Source organism: Muscardinus avellanarius (assembly GCF_963383645.1).
Source record: "Muscardinus avellanarius genome assembly, chromosome: 6".
NCBI classification, from domain to species: Eukaryota; Metazoa; Chordata; class Mammalia; order Rodentia; family Gliridae; genus Muscardinus; species Muscardinus avellanarius.
Window position 1 is genome coordinate 39,841,664 of NC_137791.1, and position 14,087 is coordinate 39,855,750.

General features: G+C 40.1%; 1 protein-coding gene across 1 annotated transcript in view; it reads left to right on the plus strand.

Moving 5' to 3' along the window:
- Nucleotides 1-13,536, plus strand: part of ZGRF1 (zinc finger GRF-type containing 1) — a gene marked incomplete at both ends in the record, with an annotated part of 85,887 nt that extends 72,351 nt beyond the window's left edge. Inside the window, 5 exons of the mRNA XM_080697167.1 lie at nt 1,209-1,332; nt 11,354-11,530; nt 11,664-11,798; nt 12,946-13,207; nt 13,379-13,536. Of these exons, the coding sequence (XP_080553293.1) occupies nt 1,209-1,332; nt 11,354-11,530; nt 11,664-11,798; nt 12,946-13,207; nt 13,379-13,536 (856 nt within the window). The remainder of the gene's footprint in view (nt 1-1,208; nt 1,333-11,353; nt 11,531-11,663; nt 11,799-12,945; nt 13,208-13,378) is intronic.
- Between the last annotated feature and the right edge of the window lie 551 nt (nt 13,537-14,087).

The window sequence follows — 14,087 nt, forward strand, 5'->3', positions numbered from 1 at the left end:
GGTCTCACTAAGTTGCTGAGAGCCTTTTAAGTAGCTGAAGCTGGCTTTGAACCTGCGTGATCCTCCTGTCTCAGCCTCCCAAGTGCAGGGATTACAAGCAAGCGCCACCACGCCCAGTTTACTTCACCTTTAAAGCAACAATTTAGCCGGGCGTGGTGGCGCAGGCTTGTAGCTTGGGAGGCTGAGATAAGAGGATCGTGCAGGTTCAAGCCAGCCTTAGCTGGCTTAAGAGACCCTGTTTCTAAATAAAATATAAAATAGGTCTGGGAGGGTAGCCCAGAGGTAGAAGCCCCTGGGTTCCATTCCCAGTACCACCAAAAAGACCCCAAAAAAAGCAACAATTTAAGTCAAACAAATTCTAAGAAAGCTTCTAATTCTAAGAGTTTATTGATTCTAAAAATCAGTATTTCCTAGTGTATGTGTGTGTGTGTGTTTTGTTTTTGTGGTACTGGGGATTGAACCTAGAAGCATTCTATCTCTGAGCTATACCCCCATCTCTATTTTATTTTTATTTTGAAACAGTGTTTCGCTAGGTTGCTGAGTCTCACTACTTGAGGCTTTCCTTGAACCTGCGATCCTCCTGTTTTAGTCTCCCAAGTACTGGGATTACAGGTGTGTGTCACTGTGCCTGGCTTCAAGTGTGTTCTTTTGAAGTACTTTAGCTATGTGCGATGGTGGATGCCTATAATCCTAGTGCTTGAGAAGCTGAGATAGGATGATTGATTGCAGGTTCAAGGTAAGCCTCAGCAGCTCTCTGACACCCACTTAAAAATAAAAAATAAAAATGGTTGGGGGTGTAGCTCAGTGATAGAATGCTCCTGGGTTTAATTCCCAGCACCAAAAAGAAAAGAAAAGAAATACTAATTTCATACAGAAGTAAGGGACACTAATAGTGGAAAAAAATTAAATTATGAAAAAGATTCTTTAATGTATAACATTTCAAAACCTTTAATATAATTATTAGAGCTACTAAGCCTTGTTTTCAGGACACTTCATAGGATTGAATTTTGACAACACATTTGGAAAATACAGTGAGTAATGTCAATATGCCTTCTATATTATTTAGATTTATTTTTTATTAGTACATTTTGATTATACATACTAGTAGATTCATTATAATGTACGTGTACATGTGTATAACAGTTTGGTCAGTTTCGTTCCCCCGTACCTCCCTTGCTTATGTTAATTTTTAAAATTCTGTTTTTTAGGTTTGAATGTGAAAAGCTGATTCTTGTTGGAGACCCCAAACAACTGCCTCCTACTATTCAGGGTTCTGATGCTGCTCATGAAAATGGGTTAGAACAAACTCTTTTTGATCGACTTTGCTTAATGGTACATGCTGCTAAATGCTTTCAGGATTATATATTGATTATACACTGTGGGTTGATAGAGAATGAAAACATTATAAAACATAGTTCTTTTTTTTTTTTTTCAGTTCTGGGGATGGAACCCAAGGGCATTCTACTTCTGAGCTGAGCTATATATCTAGCCCTAGTTTTTATTCTTTATTATTATTATTACTATTATTATTGGTGGTTCTGGGGTTCCTAGAAGCCATTCTACCTCCAGGCTACACTCCCAGACCTATTTTATACTTCTTTTTTAATTGGAAACAGGGTCTTTAAGAGACCTGTTTAAGACTGGTTTAAGACCAGTGCGGCTGGCTTCAAACCTGCGTGATCCTCCTGTCTCCACCTCCCAAGCACAGGGATTACAAACGTGCACCCGGCTTATTCTTTATTTTGAAATAAGGTCTCACTAAATTGCAAAGGGCCTCACTAAGTAGCTGAGGCTGTCCAAGACCCAAGATCCTCCTGTCTCAACCTCCCAGGTACTGGGATTTTAAGCATGCTAGGCTCTAGCCATTCTTCTTAATCAGTGTATAACTGGAATCATTTAGAAAGCACTCATCTTAAATATAACTAGAATCCTATGATTTTATCATACTTTTATAAAAAGAACCTTTTCCCTATGTACTTAAGTAGTGGTGAAGGTTCCGAGAATCACCCACCAACCCAAATAACGAAGGACTCACAAGAGATGTAAAATGCAAGCGAGGTTTATTGTGCTGCAGCTCTGTCCCGGCAAGCCAGGGGTCGAGACCCAGACACTATGGTCGAGTTTCGACTCCGAGCTCACTCCACACTCTGAATTTATAGCCCCACGAGGGAGTGGTTACACACGGCAGAGCCCGCCAAAAGTCCGAGCCCGCCAACCTTAGAGTACAACCAATCAGATACAAGGACAAACAAGTACAACCAATAATTTTAAAACATGCATCCACACACGTCAGAGCCTGCTAAGGACTGCTTATCTCCCTTATGGTATGTGTTTGTTTCCTAGGGCTGCCTTTCCCACCCACCTTGGCTGGGCCAGGCTTATCTCTGTGCTGAGGACTCTGCCTGGAAAGCAGATTAGCATGGCCTTGTTTGCTGATCTGGCTCAGAGATATGGGGATGGGCCCGTGTACAAAGACCTTGGCTGGCAAGCTGGAGATTAGAGGCTTTGACCTGGTGGGTCCCCTGCCCTGGTCCTTGAATCCTGCAACCTGGGCAGCTGGGCTTAGTTAACTTCTCGTGCTAGGGGGGGAAAGCGCTTCTTCCAGTCTGCTTTCCAGCACCCCTACAGTGGATAGTCAGCATATTGCTTTTGCTTTAAAACATAGGAAACTTGTAGTGCTCCTGTTACCCATGTGGCACTCTGCTTCACATTTTTAGATATCTAAGAATAATTGTTAATATATTTTAAGCCAGTCATGGTAACACAAAGATGTAATCCTACTACTTGGGAGGATAAGACAGGAGGATTACAGATTTTTTTTTGTGTGTGTGGTACTGGGGTTCCTGGAAACCCTTCTACCTCTGGGCTACACTCCCAGACCCATTTTTATATTTTTATTTGGAAACAGGGTCTCTTAAGCCAGAGAGGCTGGCTCTGAACCTGTGTGATCCTCCTATCTCCGCCTCCCAAGTGCGGGGATTATAAGCGTGCGTTTCCATGCCCGGCCATGGATTACAGATTTTAAGACAGCTTCAGCAACTAAGCATCTCAGCACCTAGTCAAGACCCTGTTTCAAAACAAACAATAAAAAGGGCTGGGAATTAGATCAGAAGTAGAATATCCCTGGGTTCCACCCCCACTATATACTATTAATATATTTTAATTTTTTATGATTTTTTTATTGGTGTGAAGGGCCTCACTAAGTAGCTGAGGCTGGATTCAAACTTATGCAGTCCTCCTGTTTCAGCCTCACAAATGCTGGGATTACAAGTGTACACCACCATGCCCGCTCGAAACCCAGCCGTGTGTGTGTGGGGGGTGGGTATTGGGGTGGAACCCAGGGGACTACTGCTCGTCTATACTCCCGGACCTAGTTTTTATACTTATTTTTGAAACCAAGTCTCACTGAGTTGCAGAAGGCCTCACTAAGTAGCTGAGGCTGTCTGCGAACCATGATTCTCCGGTCTCAGCCTCCCAATGCTGGGATTACAAGCGTGCGCCACCACGCCCCTGTTTTTTAAATACACTCTTTTGCTGAGTATGATGGCAGATGCTTGTAATCCCAGCATATGGGAGGCTGAGACCGGAGGATCATGGTTCGCAAACCACCTCAGCTACTTAGTGAGGTCCTTCGCAATTCAGTGAGACCCTGTTTCAAAAGTAAAAAAAATTAAAACATGGGGCTGGGGGTGTAGCTTGGAGGTACAGTGCCCCTGGGACCATCCCCAGTACCGCAACAAAACAAACAGAAACAAAACAAAAACCCCACTATACTGGGATTGATGCCTCATGGTTGGACGTAGTATCCCTTTCCCAGATGAGTGGTATTTGGGCTGCAGTGTCCCATCAATTTGCTCTGATCCTCAGAGCCTTCACTTCTTCAAAACTGACCAGTTTACTTCCCCTACCTCATAATTCTTCTTTGGAGCCATTTCCTTTGGGTGGCTTTGGAGAGGTCAGGAATCTCACTATGCTGCGTTTCTCCCTTCTACACCAGAATCTTGTTTAACTCCTGATCACAGATACTTTTTAAAGTTTGCAGCATTTGGTTGGTTTCGCTCTTTTTTTTTTTTTCTCTGTAAAACTACTGGATTCTTCTTCTTCTTTTTTTTTTTTTTTAGCATTAATGTTGTTCCTTTTAGATATCAGGGAATGAGAAGTACAAGGCAACTTTATTCTTCTTAGTTTGGAATTCCCCCTTACAGTCTTAGGTTGCATTGAGTTTTGAATGAGCTGTCAGTTTTCTAAAGGATCATGCTTTAGTTATCTTTACCTTTTAATTTTAATTGAAATGAATTTCAAAAGAAAATATGAATTTCTTCCATATGTTAGTGTCCAAACTCTTTTTTTTTTTGGTGGTACTTGGGGTAGAACCCAGGGGCTTCTCTACCTCCGGGCTTTACTCCCAGACCTATTTTATACTTTATTTGGAAACAGGGTCTCACTAAGTAGCTGAGGCTGGCTTTGAACCTGTGTGATCCTCCTTTCTCAGCCTCCCAAGCACGGGGATTACAAGTGTGTGCTACCACGTCCGGCTTTGTCCAGACTCTTAAGTTAGGCTTTTTCAAAGGCTTTTAAGAAAGTATTAATTAAAAATTAAAAAAACTGGCCGGGTGTGGTGGCACACACTTGTAATCCCTGTGCTTGGGAGGCGGAGACAGGAGGATCACGCTGGTTCGAAGTCAGCCACCCTGACTTAAGAGACCCTATTTCCAAATAAAAATATAAAAATAGGTCTGGGAGTGTAGCCCAGAGGTGGAAGGGCTTCCAGGAACCCCAGTACCACAAATAAATAAATAAATAAATAAATAAATAAATAAATAAATAAATACTTAGAATATTTTTATAGTAAATTAAGCCTTTATCACCATATAGTATCTTTATTTTAAATAACACATTTATTTTATTTATTTTTTATTGATGCATTGTAATTATGTATCTTAGTGAAGTTCAAAGTGCTACAGACCTACATGCTCACAGCACTTGGTGTGCTTTCCTCCGTACCCCACTGGCTCCCCTCTCCTTCCCCACCCTGTGCCTGTTACTGAGATGGGTAGTGATATCTTCCTATGTGGACATGGCATTATTTGAAATGTTTCTTTTTCCCCTCCCCACCTCCTGCCCATAACCCTACACCATGCTATTGGTCTCTCTCCTTATCTATCTGAAGTCTCTTTTGTTTTCTATTTTCTCTCTAGCTCCCACATATGAAGGAAAACATATGACCCTTGATTTTCTGAGGTTGGAGATCTCATTTAGCATAATATTCTCCAGTTCCATCCATTTTTCTACAAATGTCAGAATTTTGTTCTTCTTTATATATATACTTTATCTATATACATATACACATATATGTGTACATATATACGTGTACATATATATTCTTTATCTTTTCATCTGTTGACAGGTATCTAGCTTGTTTTCATAACATGGCTGTTGTGAATTGTGCTGCTATAAACTTGGATGTGCAGTTATCACTACAGTAGTGATATATAGACTAATTCTTTTGGAAAGATACCAAGGAGTGGTATACCTTGGTCAGATGGTAATTTTTTTGAAGAATCTCCATACTAATTTCAATGGTGATTAAACTTATTTGCAATCCTACTAACGGTCTATAAGAGTTCCCATTTCTCCCCATTTTCACCAGCACTTACTGTTTGTACTCTTTTTTTTTTTTTTTTGTGGGTCTGGGCATTTGACCTCCAAGCTACACTCCCTGCCCTATTTTTTTTTTAAATTTATTCTTTATTTTAAGACAGGGTCTCACTAAATTGTGGAGGGCCTCACTAAGTAGCTGAGGCTGTCCAAGAACCTCGATCCTCCAGTCTCAGCCTCCCCAATGCTGGGATTACAAGCGTGCGCCACCACGCCCAGCTCTGTACTCTTGATGACTGTCATTCATTCTTTTTTTTTTTGTGTGTGTGGTACTGGGGGTGGAACCCAGGGGCTTTTCTACCTCCAGGCTATACTCCCAGACTTTTTTTTATACTTTATTTGGAAACAGGGTCTCACTAAGTTGCTGAGAGCCTCACTCAGTAGCTGAGGCTGGCTTCGAACCTCTGTGATCCTCCTGTCTCAACCTCCCAAGTGCGGGGATTACAAGTGTGCGCCACCACGCCCGATGATTAAGTATCATTCTAACTGGAGTTAGATGAAATCTCAGTGTAGTTTTGATTTGCATTTCCCTGGTTGCTAATGATGTCGAACAGGTAATATAGTCACATGGTGCAAAGTTAAAGAGGAACCAAATAGTCTAGAGACTGAAATTTTCCGCTCTCTTTCCAGCCACTCTCTTTCGCTCTCCAATAGCAATTGTGTTAGCTTTTAATTCACTGTGATAAAAATATCTGACAAGAACATCTTAGAGGACAAAAGGTTTACTTGGGCTCCCTGTTTCAGAGGTTCAGTCCATGATTGACAGGCTCTAAAGCAGAAAAGCATTGGTAGCAGGGTATGGTGGTAGAAAGCTGCTCAGAGGCCAGAAAGCAGAGACAGAGAGGCAGAAAGGAGAGAAACACGGAGGGAGAGACAGAGAAAGAGGAGAAGGGGGGGGGGAGAGGAAGGAAAGGAAAGGAAGAGCCAGGGATAGATACAGTTTCCATAGCCATGCCCTGGGAGTCACCCCCTTCAAGCCATGTCCTATTTTTGAACCTGGCTGCATTTTGTTAACACATGAGCTTCTCTGGGGGACATTTTGAGAGGAGTGTGTACTGGAGATTGAACCCAGAGGCATTCTACCTCTGATCTGCACCTTCAGCTCTTTTTAGTTTTTTTGTTTTGAAACAGTAAATTACTAAGTTGTTGAGGATCTTGGTAAGTTCTCAAAGTTGTCTTCAAACTTGCAATCCACCTGTCTCAACCTCCCAAATACTGGAATTACAGAGGTGTGCCACCGCACTGGGCTTCTGGGAGACATTTTATTTTATTTTGTTTTATTTTATGTTATTTTATTTTATTTGCAGTACTGAGGATGGAACTCAGGGGCATTCTACTTCTGAACTACACTCCCAGCCCTAATTTTTATTCTTTATTTTTGAAATGAAGTCTCACTGTGTTGCAGAGGGCCCCTCACTAACTGAGGCTGTCCATGCACCGAGATCCTCTCGTCTCAGACTCCCAAATGTTGGGATTACAAGCGTGAGCCACCACGCCTGGTTCTGGGAGGCATTTTAAATCTAAACTATAACAGCAGCTGTCACCTCTTTGTTATATATTTACAGTGATATTGTATACTAATGAAAGCAAATACGTAAACCATCTCCCCTTGCTTGATGATGCTCACATACTCTGCTTGCTGTCCCACCATTTGCTTTTTTGCCTATCTGTTAAAATGTGAAATGTATTTTTATTTGGGGGAGTGTGTGTGTGTGTGTGTTACTAGGAATTGAACTCAATTGACATTCTACTTCCGAGCTACACCCCAGACCGGTTTTATTTCTTATTTGGAAAAAAGGGTCTCACTAAGTTGCTGAGAGGCTCACTAAAATTGCTGAGGCTGTCTGTGAACCTGCAATCCTTCTTTCTGAGACTCCCAAGTATTAGGATTACAAGTGTGTGCCACCATGCCCAGCATTATTTGGGGCAATTTTAAAGGGTCAAATAAAGGATAGACTAAAAAGCCACTCAGCCACAGAGGAGAATATTATAAAACTGAAAATGAATGAATTTGATTCATATAGATCTCAAAAATATAGGGGAGGTTGAAAAAAGCAAGGTGCAAAAGAATACTTATAGTAAAATGCCATCTATGTAAATTTCAAAAGTACATCAAGCTGGGCATGGGAGCGCACGCTTGTAATCCCAGCATTCGGGAGGCTCAGACAGGAGGATCGCTGTTTGTGGGCAGCCTCAGCTACTTAGCGAGGCCCTTCACTGAAGGGGGCTGGGGGTCTTCGGGACCAATGAAGGGGGGTCGGCGCAGGAAAGACCCAAGGCCAGCCCTCGGAGATAAGCAAGCAAGCAAGCAAGCAAGCAAGCAAGCAAGCAAGCAAGCAAAAGCTTTATTTAGACAGCCCAGCTCCCTTTTATATCAGGCAGCTGGGAGAAGGAGGCTTCTACTCACAGCGGAAGATCGCACAAAATACGGGGCGTTTACTGATTGGGTGGCTCATACCCCAGTGGGTGTGTTATCAGAGGACTAGTTGTTGGGCATCCCGTGCCCCCCTTTGGCTGGCTATGAGGTAATCAGCACAATCCGGAAGAGAAGCCGAAGAGGTGCCATCTTTGGCATGACTGGGCTGCTTATCCTAACATTCACAACTCAGTGAGACCCTGTTTCAAGATAAAAAGACTAAAAAATAGGGCTGGGGGCACGCTCAAAGGTACAGTGCCCCTGGGTTCCATTCCCAGTACTGCTAAAATAAAATAAAATAAAATAAAATGACTTCATATGCTATATACTATTTACAAATACATGCTAATGTAGTAAACGGCATAAAGGTACATGAGAATATTATAAAACAAATTAATTACTAGGGTTATTTCTGGGGAAAGTGGTAGAAGAAAGTAACAGGTGTGTGTGTGGGTCCAGCTATATGTGTTCTATTTTATTCCTTAAGAGAAAAGAAGCAGCCGGGCGTGGTGGTGCACACTTGTAATCCCAGCATTCGGGAGGCTGAGACCTGAGGATCGCGGTTCGCAGACAGCCTCAGCTACTCAGTGAGGCCCTCTGCAACTCAAAATAAAGAATAAAAACTAGGGCTGGGAGTGTAGCTCTGAGGTAGAATGCCCCTGGATTTCATTCCCAGTATCACAAAAAAACAAAACAAAACAAAACAAAAAAAAACCAGGGTGGTGGGCACATGAATATCATATTTTGCTTTTCTGTATATTTGAACTAGTTCAGAATTAAAAGTAAAAGAAATAAAAGTGGTATCTACTACAGATTATAGGAAGTATGGAAACTACAGAAAAATATCATTCATCTATAATATCATTACCAAGAGAAAACCCTTTAGAATATTTTAGTATATTTTTTCACATTTTATCCTAGGCTGTATGCATATATTGAATATATATATATTTTTTTTACATAGTTGAGGCCATATCATAAATATAATTTTTATCCTGCTTTTTTTTTTGGTGGTACTGGGGATGGAACCCACAAGCATTCTACCTCTGAGCTATACCCAGCCAGCCTTTCTTTCTTTCTCTCTCTCTTTCTTTCTCTCTTTCTTTCTTTCTTTCTTTCTTTCTTTCTTTCTTTCTTTCTTTCTTGTATGGGGATGGAACCCAGGGCATTGCACCTCTGAACTATACCCCCAGTCCTGTATTTGATTTTTTTTTATTTTTTTGAAACAGGGTTTCACTGAGTTGTGAAGGGCAAACTGCGATTCTCTGGTCTCCGCTTCCTGAATGCTGGGCATGCGCCAACACGCTTGGCTACTATTCTTTAATTTGAAACAGGGTCTCATTGAGTTGCCAAGGGCCTCATTAAGTAGCTGAGGTTGGCCATGAACCGTGGTCTTCCTGTCTCAGCCTCCCAAAGATGGGATTATAAGTATGCACCACCATGCCCCCATCCTGCCTTTTTTTTTTTTTTTTTTTTAATGGTTCTGGGGATTGAAACCAGAGGCCTTCAGAACTATACCCCTGCCCTGTTTTACTTTTTATTTGGAAACAGGGTCTTACTAAGTTGCTGACAGCCTTACTAAGTTGCTGAGGCTGGCTTTGAGCCTGCTATCTTTCTTCTTTCTTTCTTTTTTTCTTTTCTTTTTTTTTTTTGGTGGTACTGGGGTTCCTGGAAGCCCTTCTACCTCTGGCCTACACTCCCAGACCTATTTTTACATTTTTATTTGGAAACAGAGTCTCCTAAGCCAGCGTGCGCAGCTGGCTTTGAACCTGTGCGATCCTCCTGTCTCTGTCTCCTAAGTGCGGGGATTACAAGCATGCGCCACCACGCCCGGCCTAACCTGCTATCTTTGTCTCAGCCTCCCAAGTACTGGGATTATAGGTGTGCACCACCACATTTAGCTTTATCTTGCCCTTTAAAACTTTCCACTCTAGTATTTTCCCTGTTACTACAAGCTTTGTAATAATAAAGTAAATATATGTGTTGTCATAAATATGTTTAATCACTAAAATTTATGTTGTGTGATATACCATAATTTAGTTACTTTTCTAACATTTAGTTGAATATTAATTCTCTAACATTTAATTGTTTCCATTACAAATAATGATCCTTTGAGCACTTTTATACCTAATTTCTTTGTCTTAGGTTTCACATTCTTACTGACTTTCTTTGATGTTCTAACAACACTACAGAAATTTTTGCAAATAAAGAACATGTTTCAGAAGAATATTCAAGTGAATGAGACTTGGATGCTCTGATTGATGCATTTGTGAAACTTGAAAACCTCTTTGAAGATTCATAATGAAAAAGTGGTTCTACCCAAAGCGAAAAGTTAAAAATAAATTATCAGTAACAGTTTCCATACCAAATTTAGATAGATTATGAAAGCGTAATGTTAGATGTTAGTCTTACTAGATAAGTCCAAGATTTGATTTGTTTGATATTTTATATATATTTTTTAGTATTTTTGGGGGGGAGAGGTCTGGAGATGGACCCCAAGGGCATTCTACCTCCGAGCTACAACCCTGCCCTATTTTTTATTCTTTATTTTGAAACAGGTCTCACTAAGTTGCGGAGGGCCTCACTAAGTAGCTGAGACTGTCCGTCAGCCGTGATCCAGCCTCCCCAGTGCTGGGATTACAAGCGTGTGCTACCACACCCAGCTTATTTTTTTAGTTTTGAGTGTGTGTGTGTGTGTGTGTGTGTGTGTGTGTGTGTGTGTGTGTGTGTGTGTGTGATGCTAGGAATCAAACCCAAGATAATAAGTCCAAGATTTGATGTGTTTGATATTTTACATATTTTTAGTTTTGATTTTTTGTGTGTGTGATGGTAGGAATCGAACCCAAGGCCTAACACATTATTAGGTAAGCATGCTCTACAATGAAATATATTTCAGCCCTAGTAATTTCTTTAAAAATAAATGTTTTTATTTAGCCAGGTGTAATCTTTTATTTACACATTTGTAATCCCAGTACTGGGAATCTGAGACAAGAATCACAGGTTTGAGGAGAGCCTCAGCAAGTAGTGAGACTTTGTTTCAAAATAATAAAAAAAATAGGGCTAGGGGTGTAGTTCAGAGGTAAAATACCTTCAAGTTCAAATCTCTGGTACCAAAAAAAAAAATAATAATAATTTTTATTTGTAGTCTATTCTATCATGGTTGTAATTATCTCCTAAGACTATGATATAGCATGATTTAACAATTTTTAAATATTATAATTTTTCTCTTTCTACAGGGAAAATGCTATATTTAACTGTTTCTGCATTTAAATTTTATAGGGTCATCAGCCAATTCTGTTGAGAACCCAGTACCGTTGTCACCCCGCAATCAGTGCTCTCGCTAGTGATCTGTTTTATGAAGGAAACCTCTTGAATGGCATTTCAGAAGCAGAGAGGAGTCCTTTATTGGAGTGGCTCCCCACCCTGTGTTTCTATAATGTTAAAGGACTGGAGCAGGTAACCAATATCAACAGTGAGGGAAGTCAGCAGGATTTAGTTGCTTGGTTTAATTTTATTGTCGTTTTCTGTATGATTTTACTTCCCATAGCCTTTCTGGGAAACTTAATTTAGGATCTGTTTCTTATTCCAGATTGAAAGAGATAACAGCTTTCATAATGTGGCAGAAGCTGCTTTTACACTCAAGCTGATTCAGTCACTGATCGCAAGTGGAATTGCGGGCTCTATGATTGGGGTGATAACATTATACAAATCCCAGATGTACAAGGTCTGTGTTACATATTATGATTTGTCACATATTAAATATTATAATTATATTACAATATTTTATATTACATTTGTAGTAGTTTGGTGTAGTGCTTGAAAAACTTTAGGGACTATATATACTAAGAAAAAAAAAACTGATCTTTTTTCTGGCCTGGCTTTTTTTCTGCATAATTAAATGTAAACCTAACAAGGTTTAATTAAATTCAGTTTACAGCTGTTGGGGCAAAAATGCAAATAAACAAATTAGAGAGAAGAAAATATGGTGTATGTTTTGTGTTTTGGGACAGATGGTATTGAATCTGTTTTCTAAAATGTCCTTTCATTATTATTACATTTATCTATAAATCAAGGATAGAGACCAGATATTAATGTGCAGCTGAGCCAATTCTAAATTTTTCCTTCAGTATTTTTTCATTATTTGCTTATTTATCAGCTCTAAATTAACATATCCAAATGTGTTTCCTAGCAATAGAGAAATCATCATTTTTTAATTTTGTTTTATCAAATCATCATTTCATTTGTTTCATCAAATCATCATTTTTAAATTTTGTTTCATCTGGGTCATTTACCTATTATTAAATAATCAATTAATTAATTTTGTGGTGCTAGGAATTTAACCCAGGGGTATTCTACCTCTAACTTACACCTGCAGAATGATTTTTTTGTGTGTGTGTGATACTGGGGATGGAACCCGGGGGCTTTTTTTTCTACCTCTGAGCTACACCCTCAGCCCTATTTTTTTTATTTTGAAACAGGGTCTCACTGAGTTGCAAAGGGCCTCACTCAGTACTGAGGCTGTCTGTGAACTGCAGTCCTCCTGTCTCAGCCTCCCGAATGCTGGGATTACGAGCGTGCCCACCACGCCTGGCTAGGATTTACTATTTTTATTTGGATGTCCCTAAGTTGCTGAGAACCTTGCTCTGAGGTTGGCTTTGAACCCACAAATCTTCCCGCCTCAGCCTCCCAAGCACTGAGATTGCAGGGGTGCACACCATCCCTGGCTTTATAGATTAGCCACATCTATGTGCGTCATGGAAGAAAAATGAAAGCAATCCCCTACTAGTTTAGTCATGACAGCCGCTGTGAGTGGGTGCAAAGGCGAGTTCTCTGCCGTCTGCACCGCTGATCCTGTCCCCTTTCCTCCGCAGATCTGTCATCTGCTCACTGCTGTGGATTCCAGCCTTCCTGATACCAAAACTGTGCAGGTGTCCACGGTAGATGCTTTCCAGGGAGCTGAGAAGGAGGTTATTATTCTGTCCTGTGTAAGGACAAGACACTTAGGATTCATTGACTCAGAAAAACGAATGAACGTCGCACTGACCAGGGGAAGGAGGCATTTGTTGATTGTGGGAAATTTAGCCTGTTTGAGGAAAAACCGACTATGGGGACGTGTGATCCAACACTGTGAAGGTAAAAGAAAACTGTATTTCAAGGATTTCTAATTAGAACTTTTTTGGTAAGTGGGTGAGTGGTTTGAGTAGGAATAGCTCTAGATTTGTCATTGAGGGAGATGACCGGTATAATATAATATGAGGACAGTATAAAATAAAGAATAATTGCCTTATGTTTGTATCTTTTAAGGAAGGGAAGATGGATTGCAACATGCAAATCAGTATGAACTGTACCTGAACCACCTCCTTAAAGATTATTTTGAAAAACAAGCAGAAGAAAAACAGAAGAAAAAGAGTGAAAAAGAGAACTCTAAAGATAAATTTCACTCTCAAAAAGACATGGTCTAAAAAAAGAGGCATGAACTAGGAATTTTGTATTGATGAAAATTCAGAATCATTTTAGATGGTGTATTTTTCATATTTTTATTACTTAAAAACTCTTGTTATAGAGAAACTTTATGTAACATATATGTGTTATTTAATATTTAAATAAACACATCTAAAATTTATTTTCCAAAAAAGCATGGATGACTTCTATTAAACGAGGTAGATATTTTGTTTGTAAAAGAGATGTATTTTACAAGGGGCAGAGGAAAGCCTCCCCGGGGAAATATCAGTGTCCTTCAGAAATACATTACTATTTCAGAAGCTCATTTATTGGAACACATCTGCACAGTCAGATGCGCCCAAACACTCCATTTTGACCCATAAGCATAGCCAAATCTTTCAGAAATAAATATACCGCTCTACCATTTTATTTAATTTTTTACTTTTTCATTTTTTGGGGTGCTGGGGATTGAGCCTAGGAGCATTCTACTTGGAGCTACACCCCTAGCCTTTAAAAAAATTTTTTTGAAACAGGGTCCTGCTAAGTTATTGAAGGTCTTGCTAAAATTTTG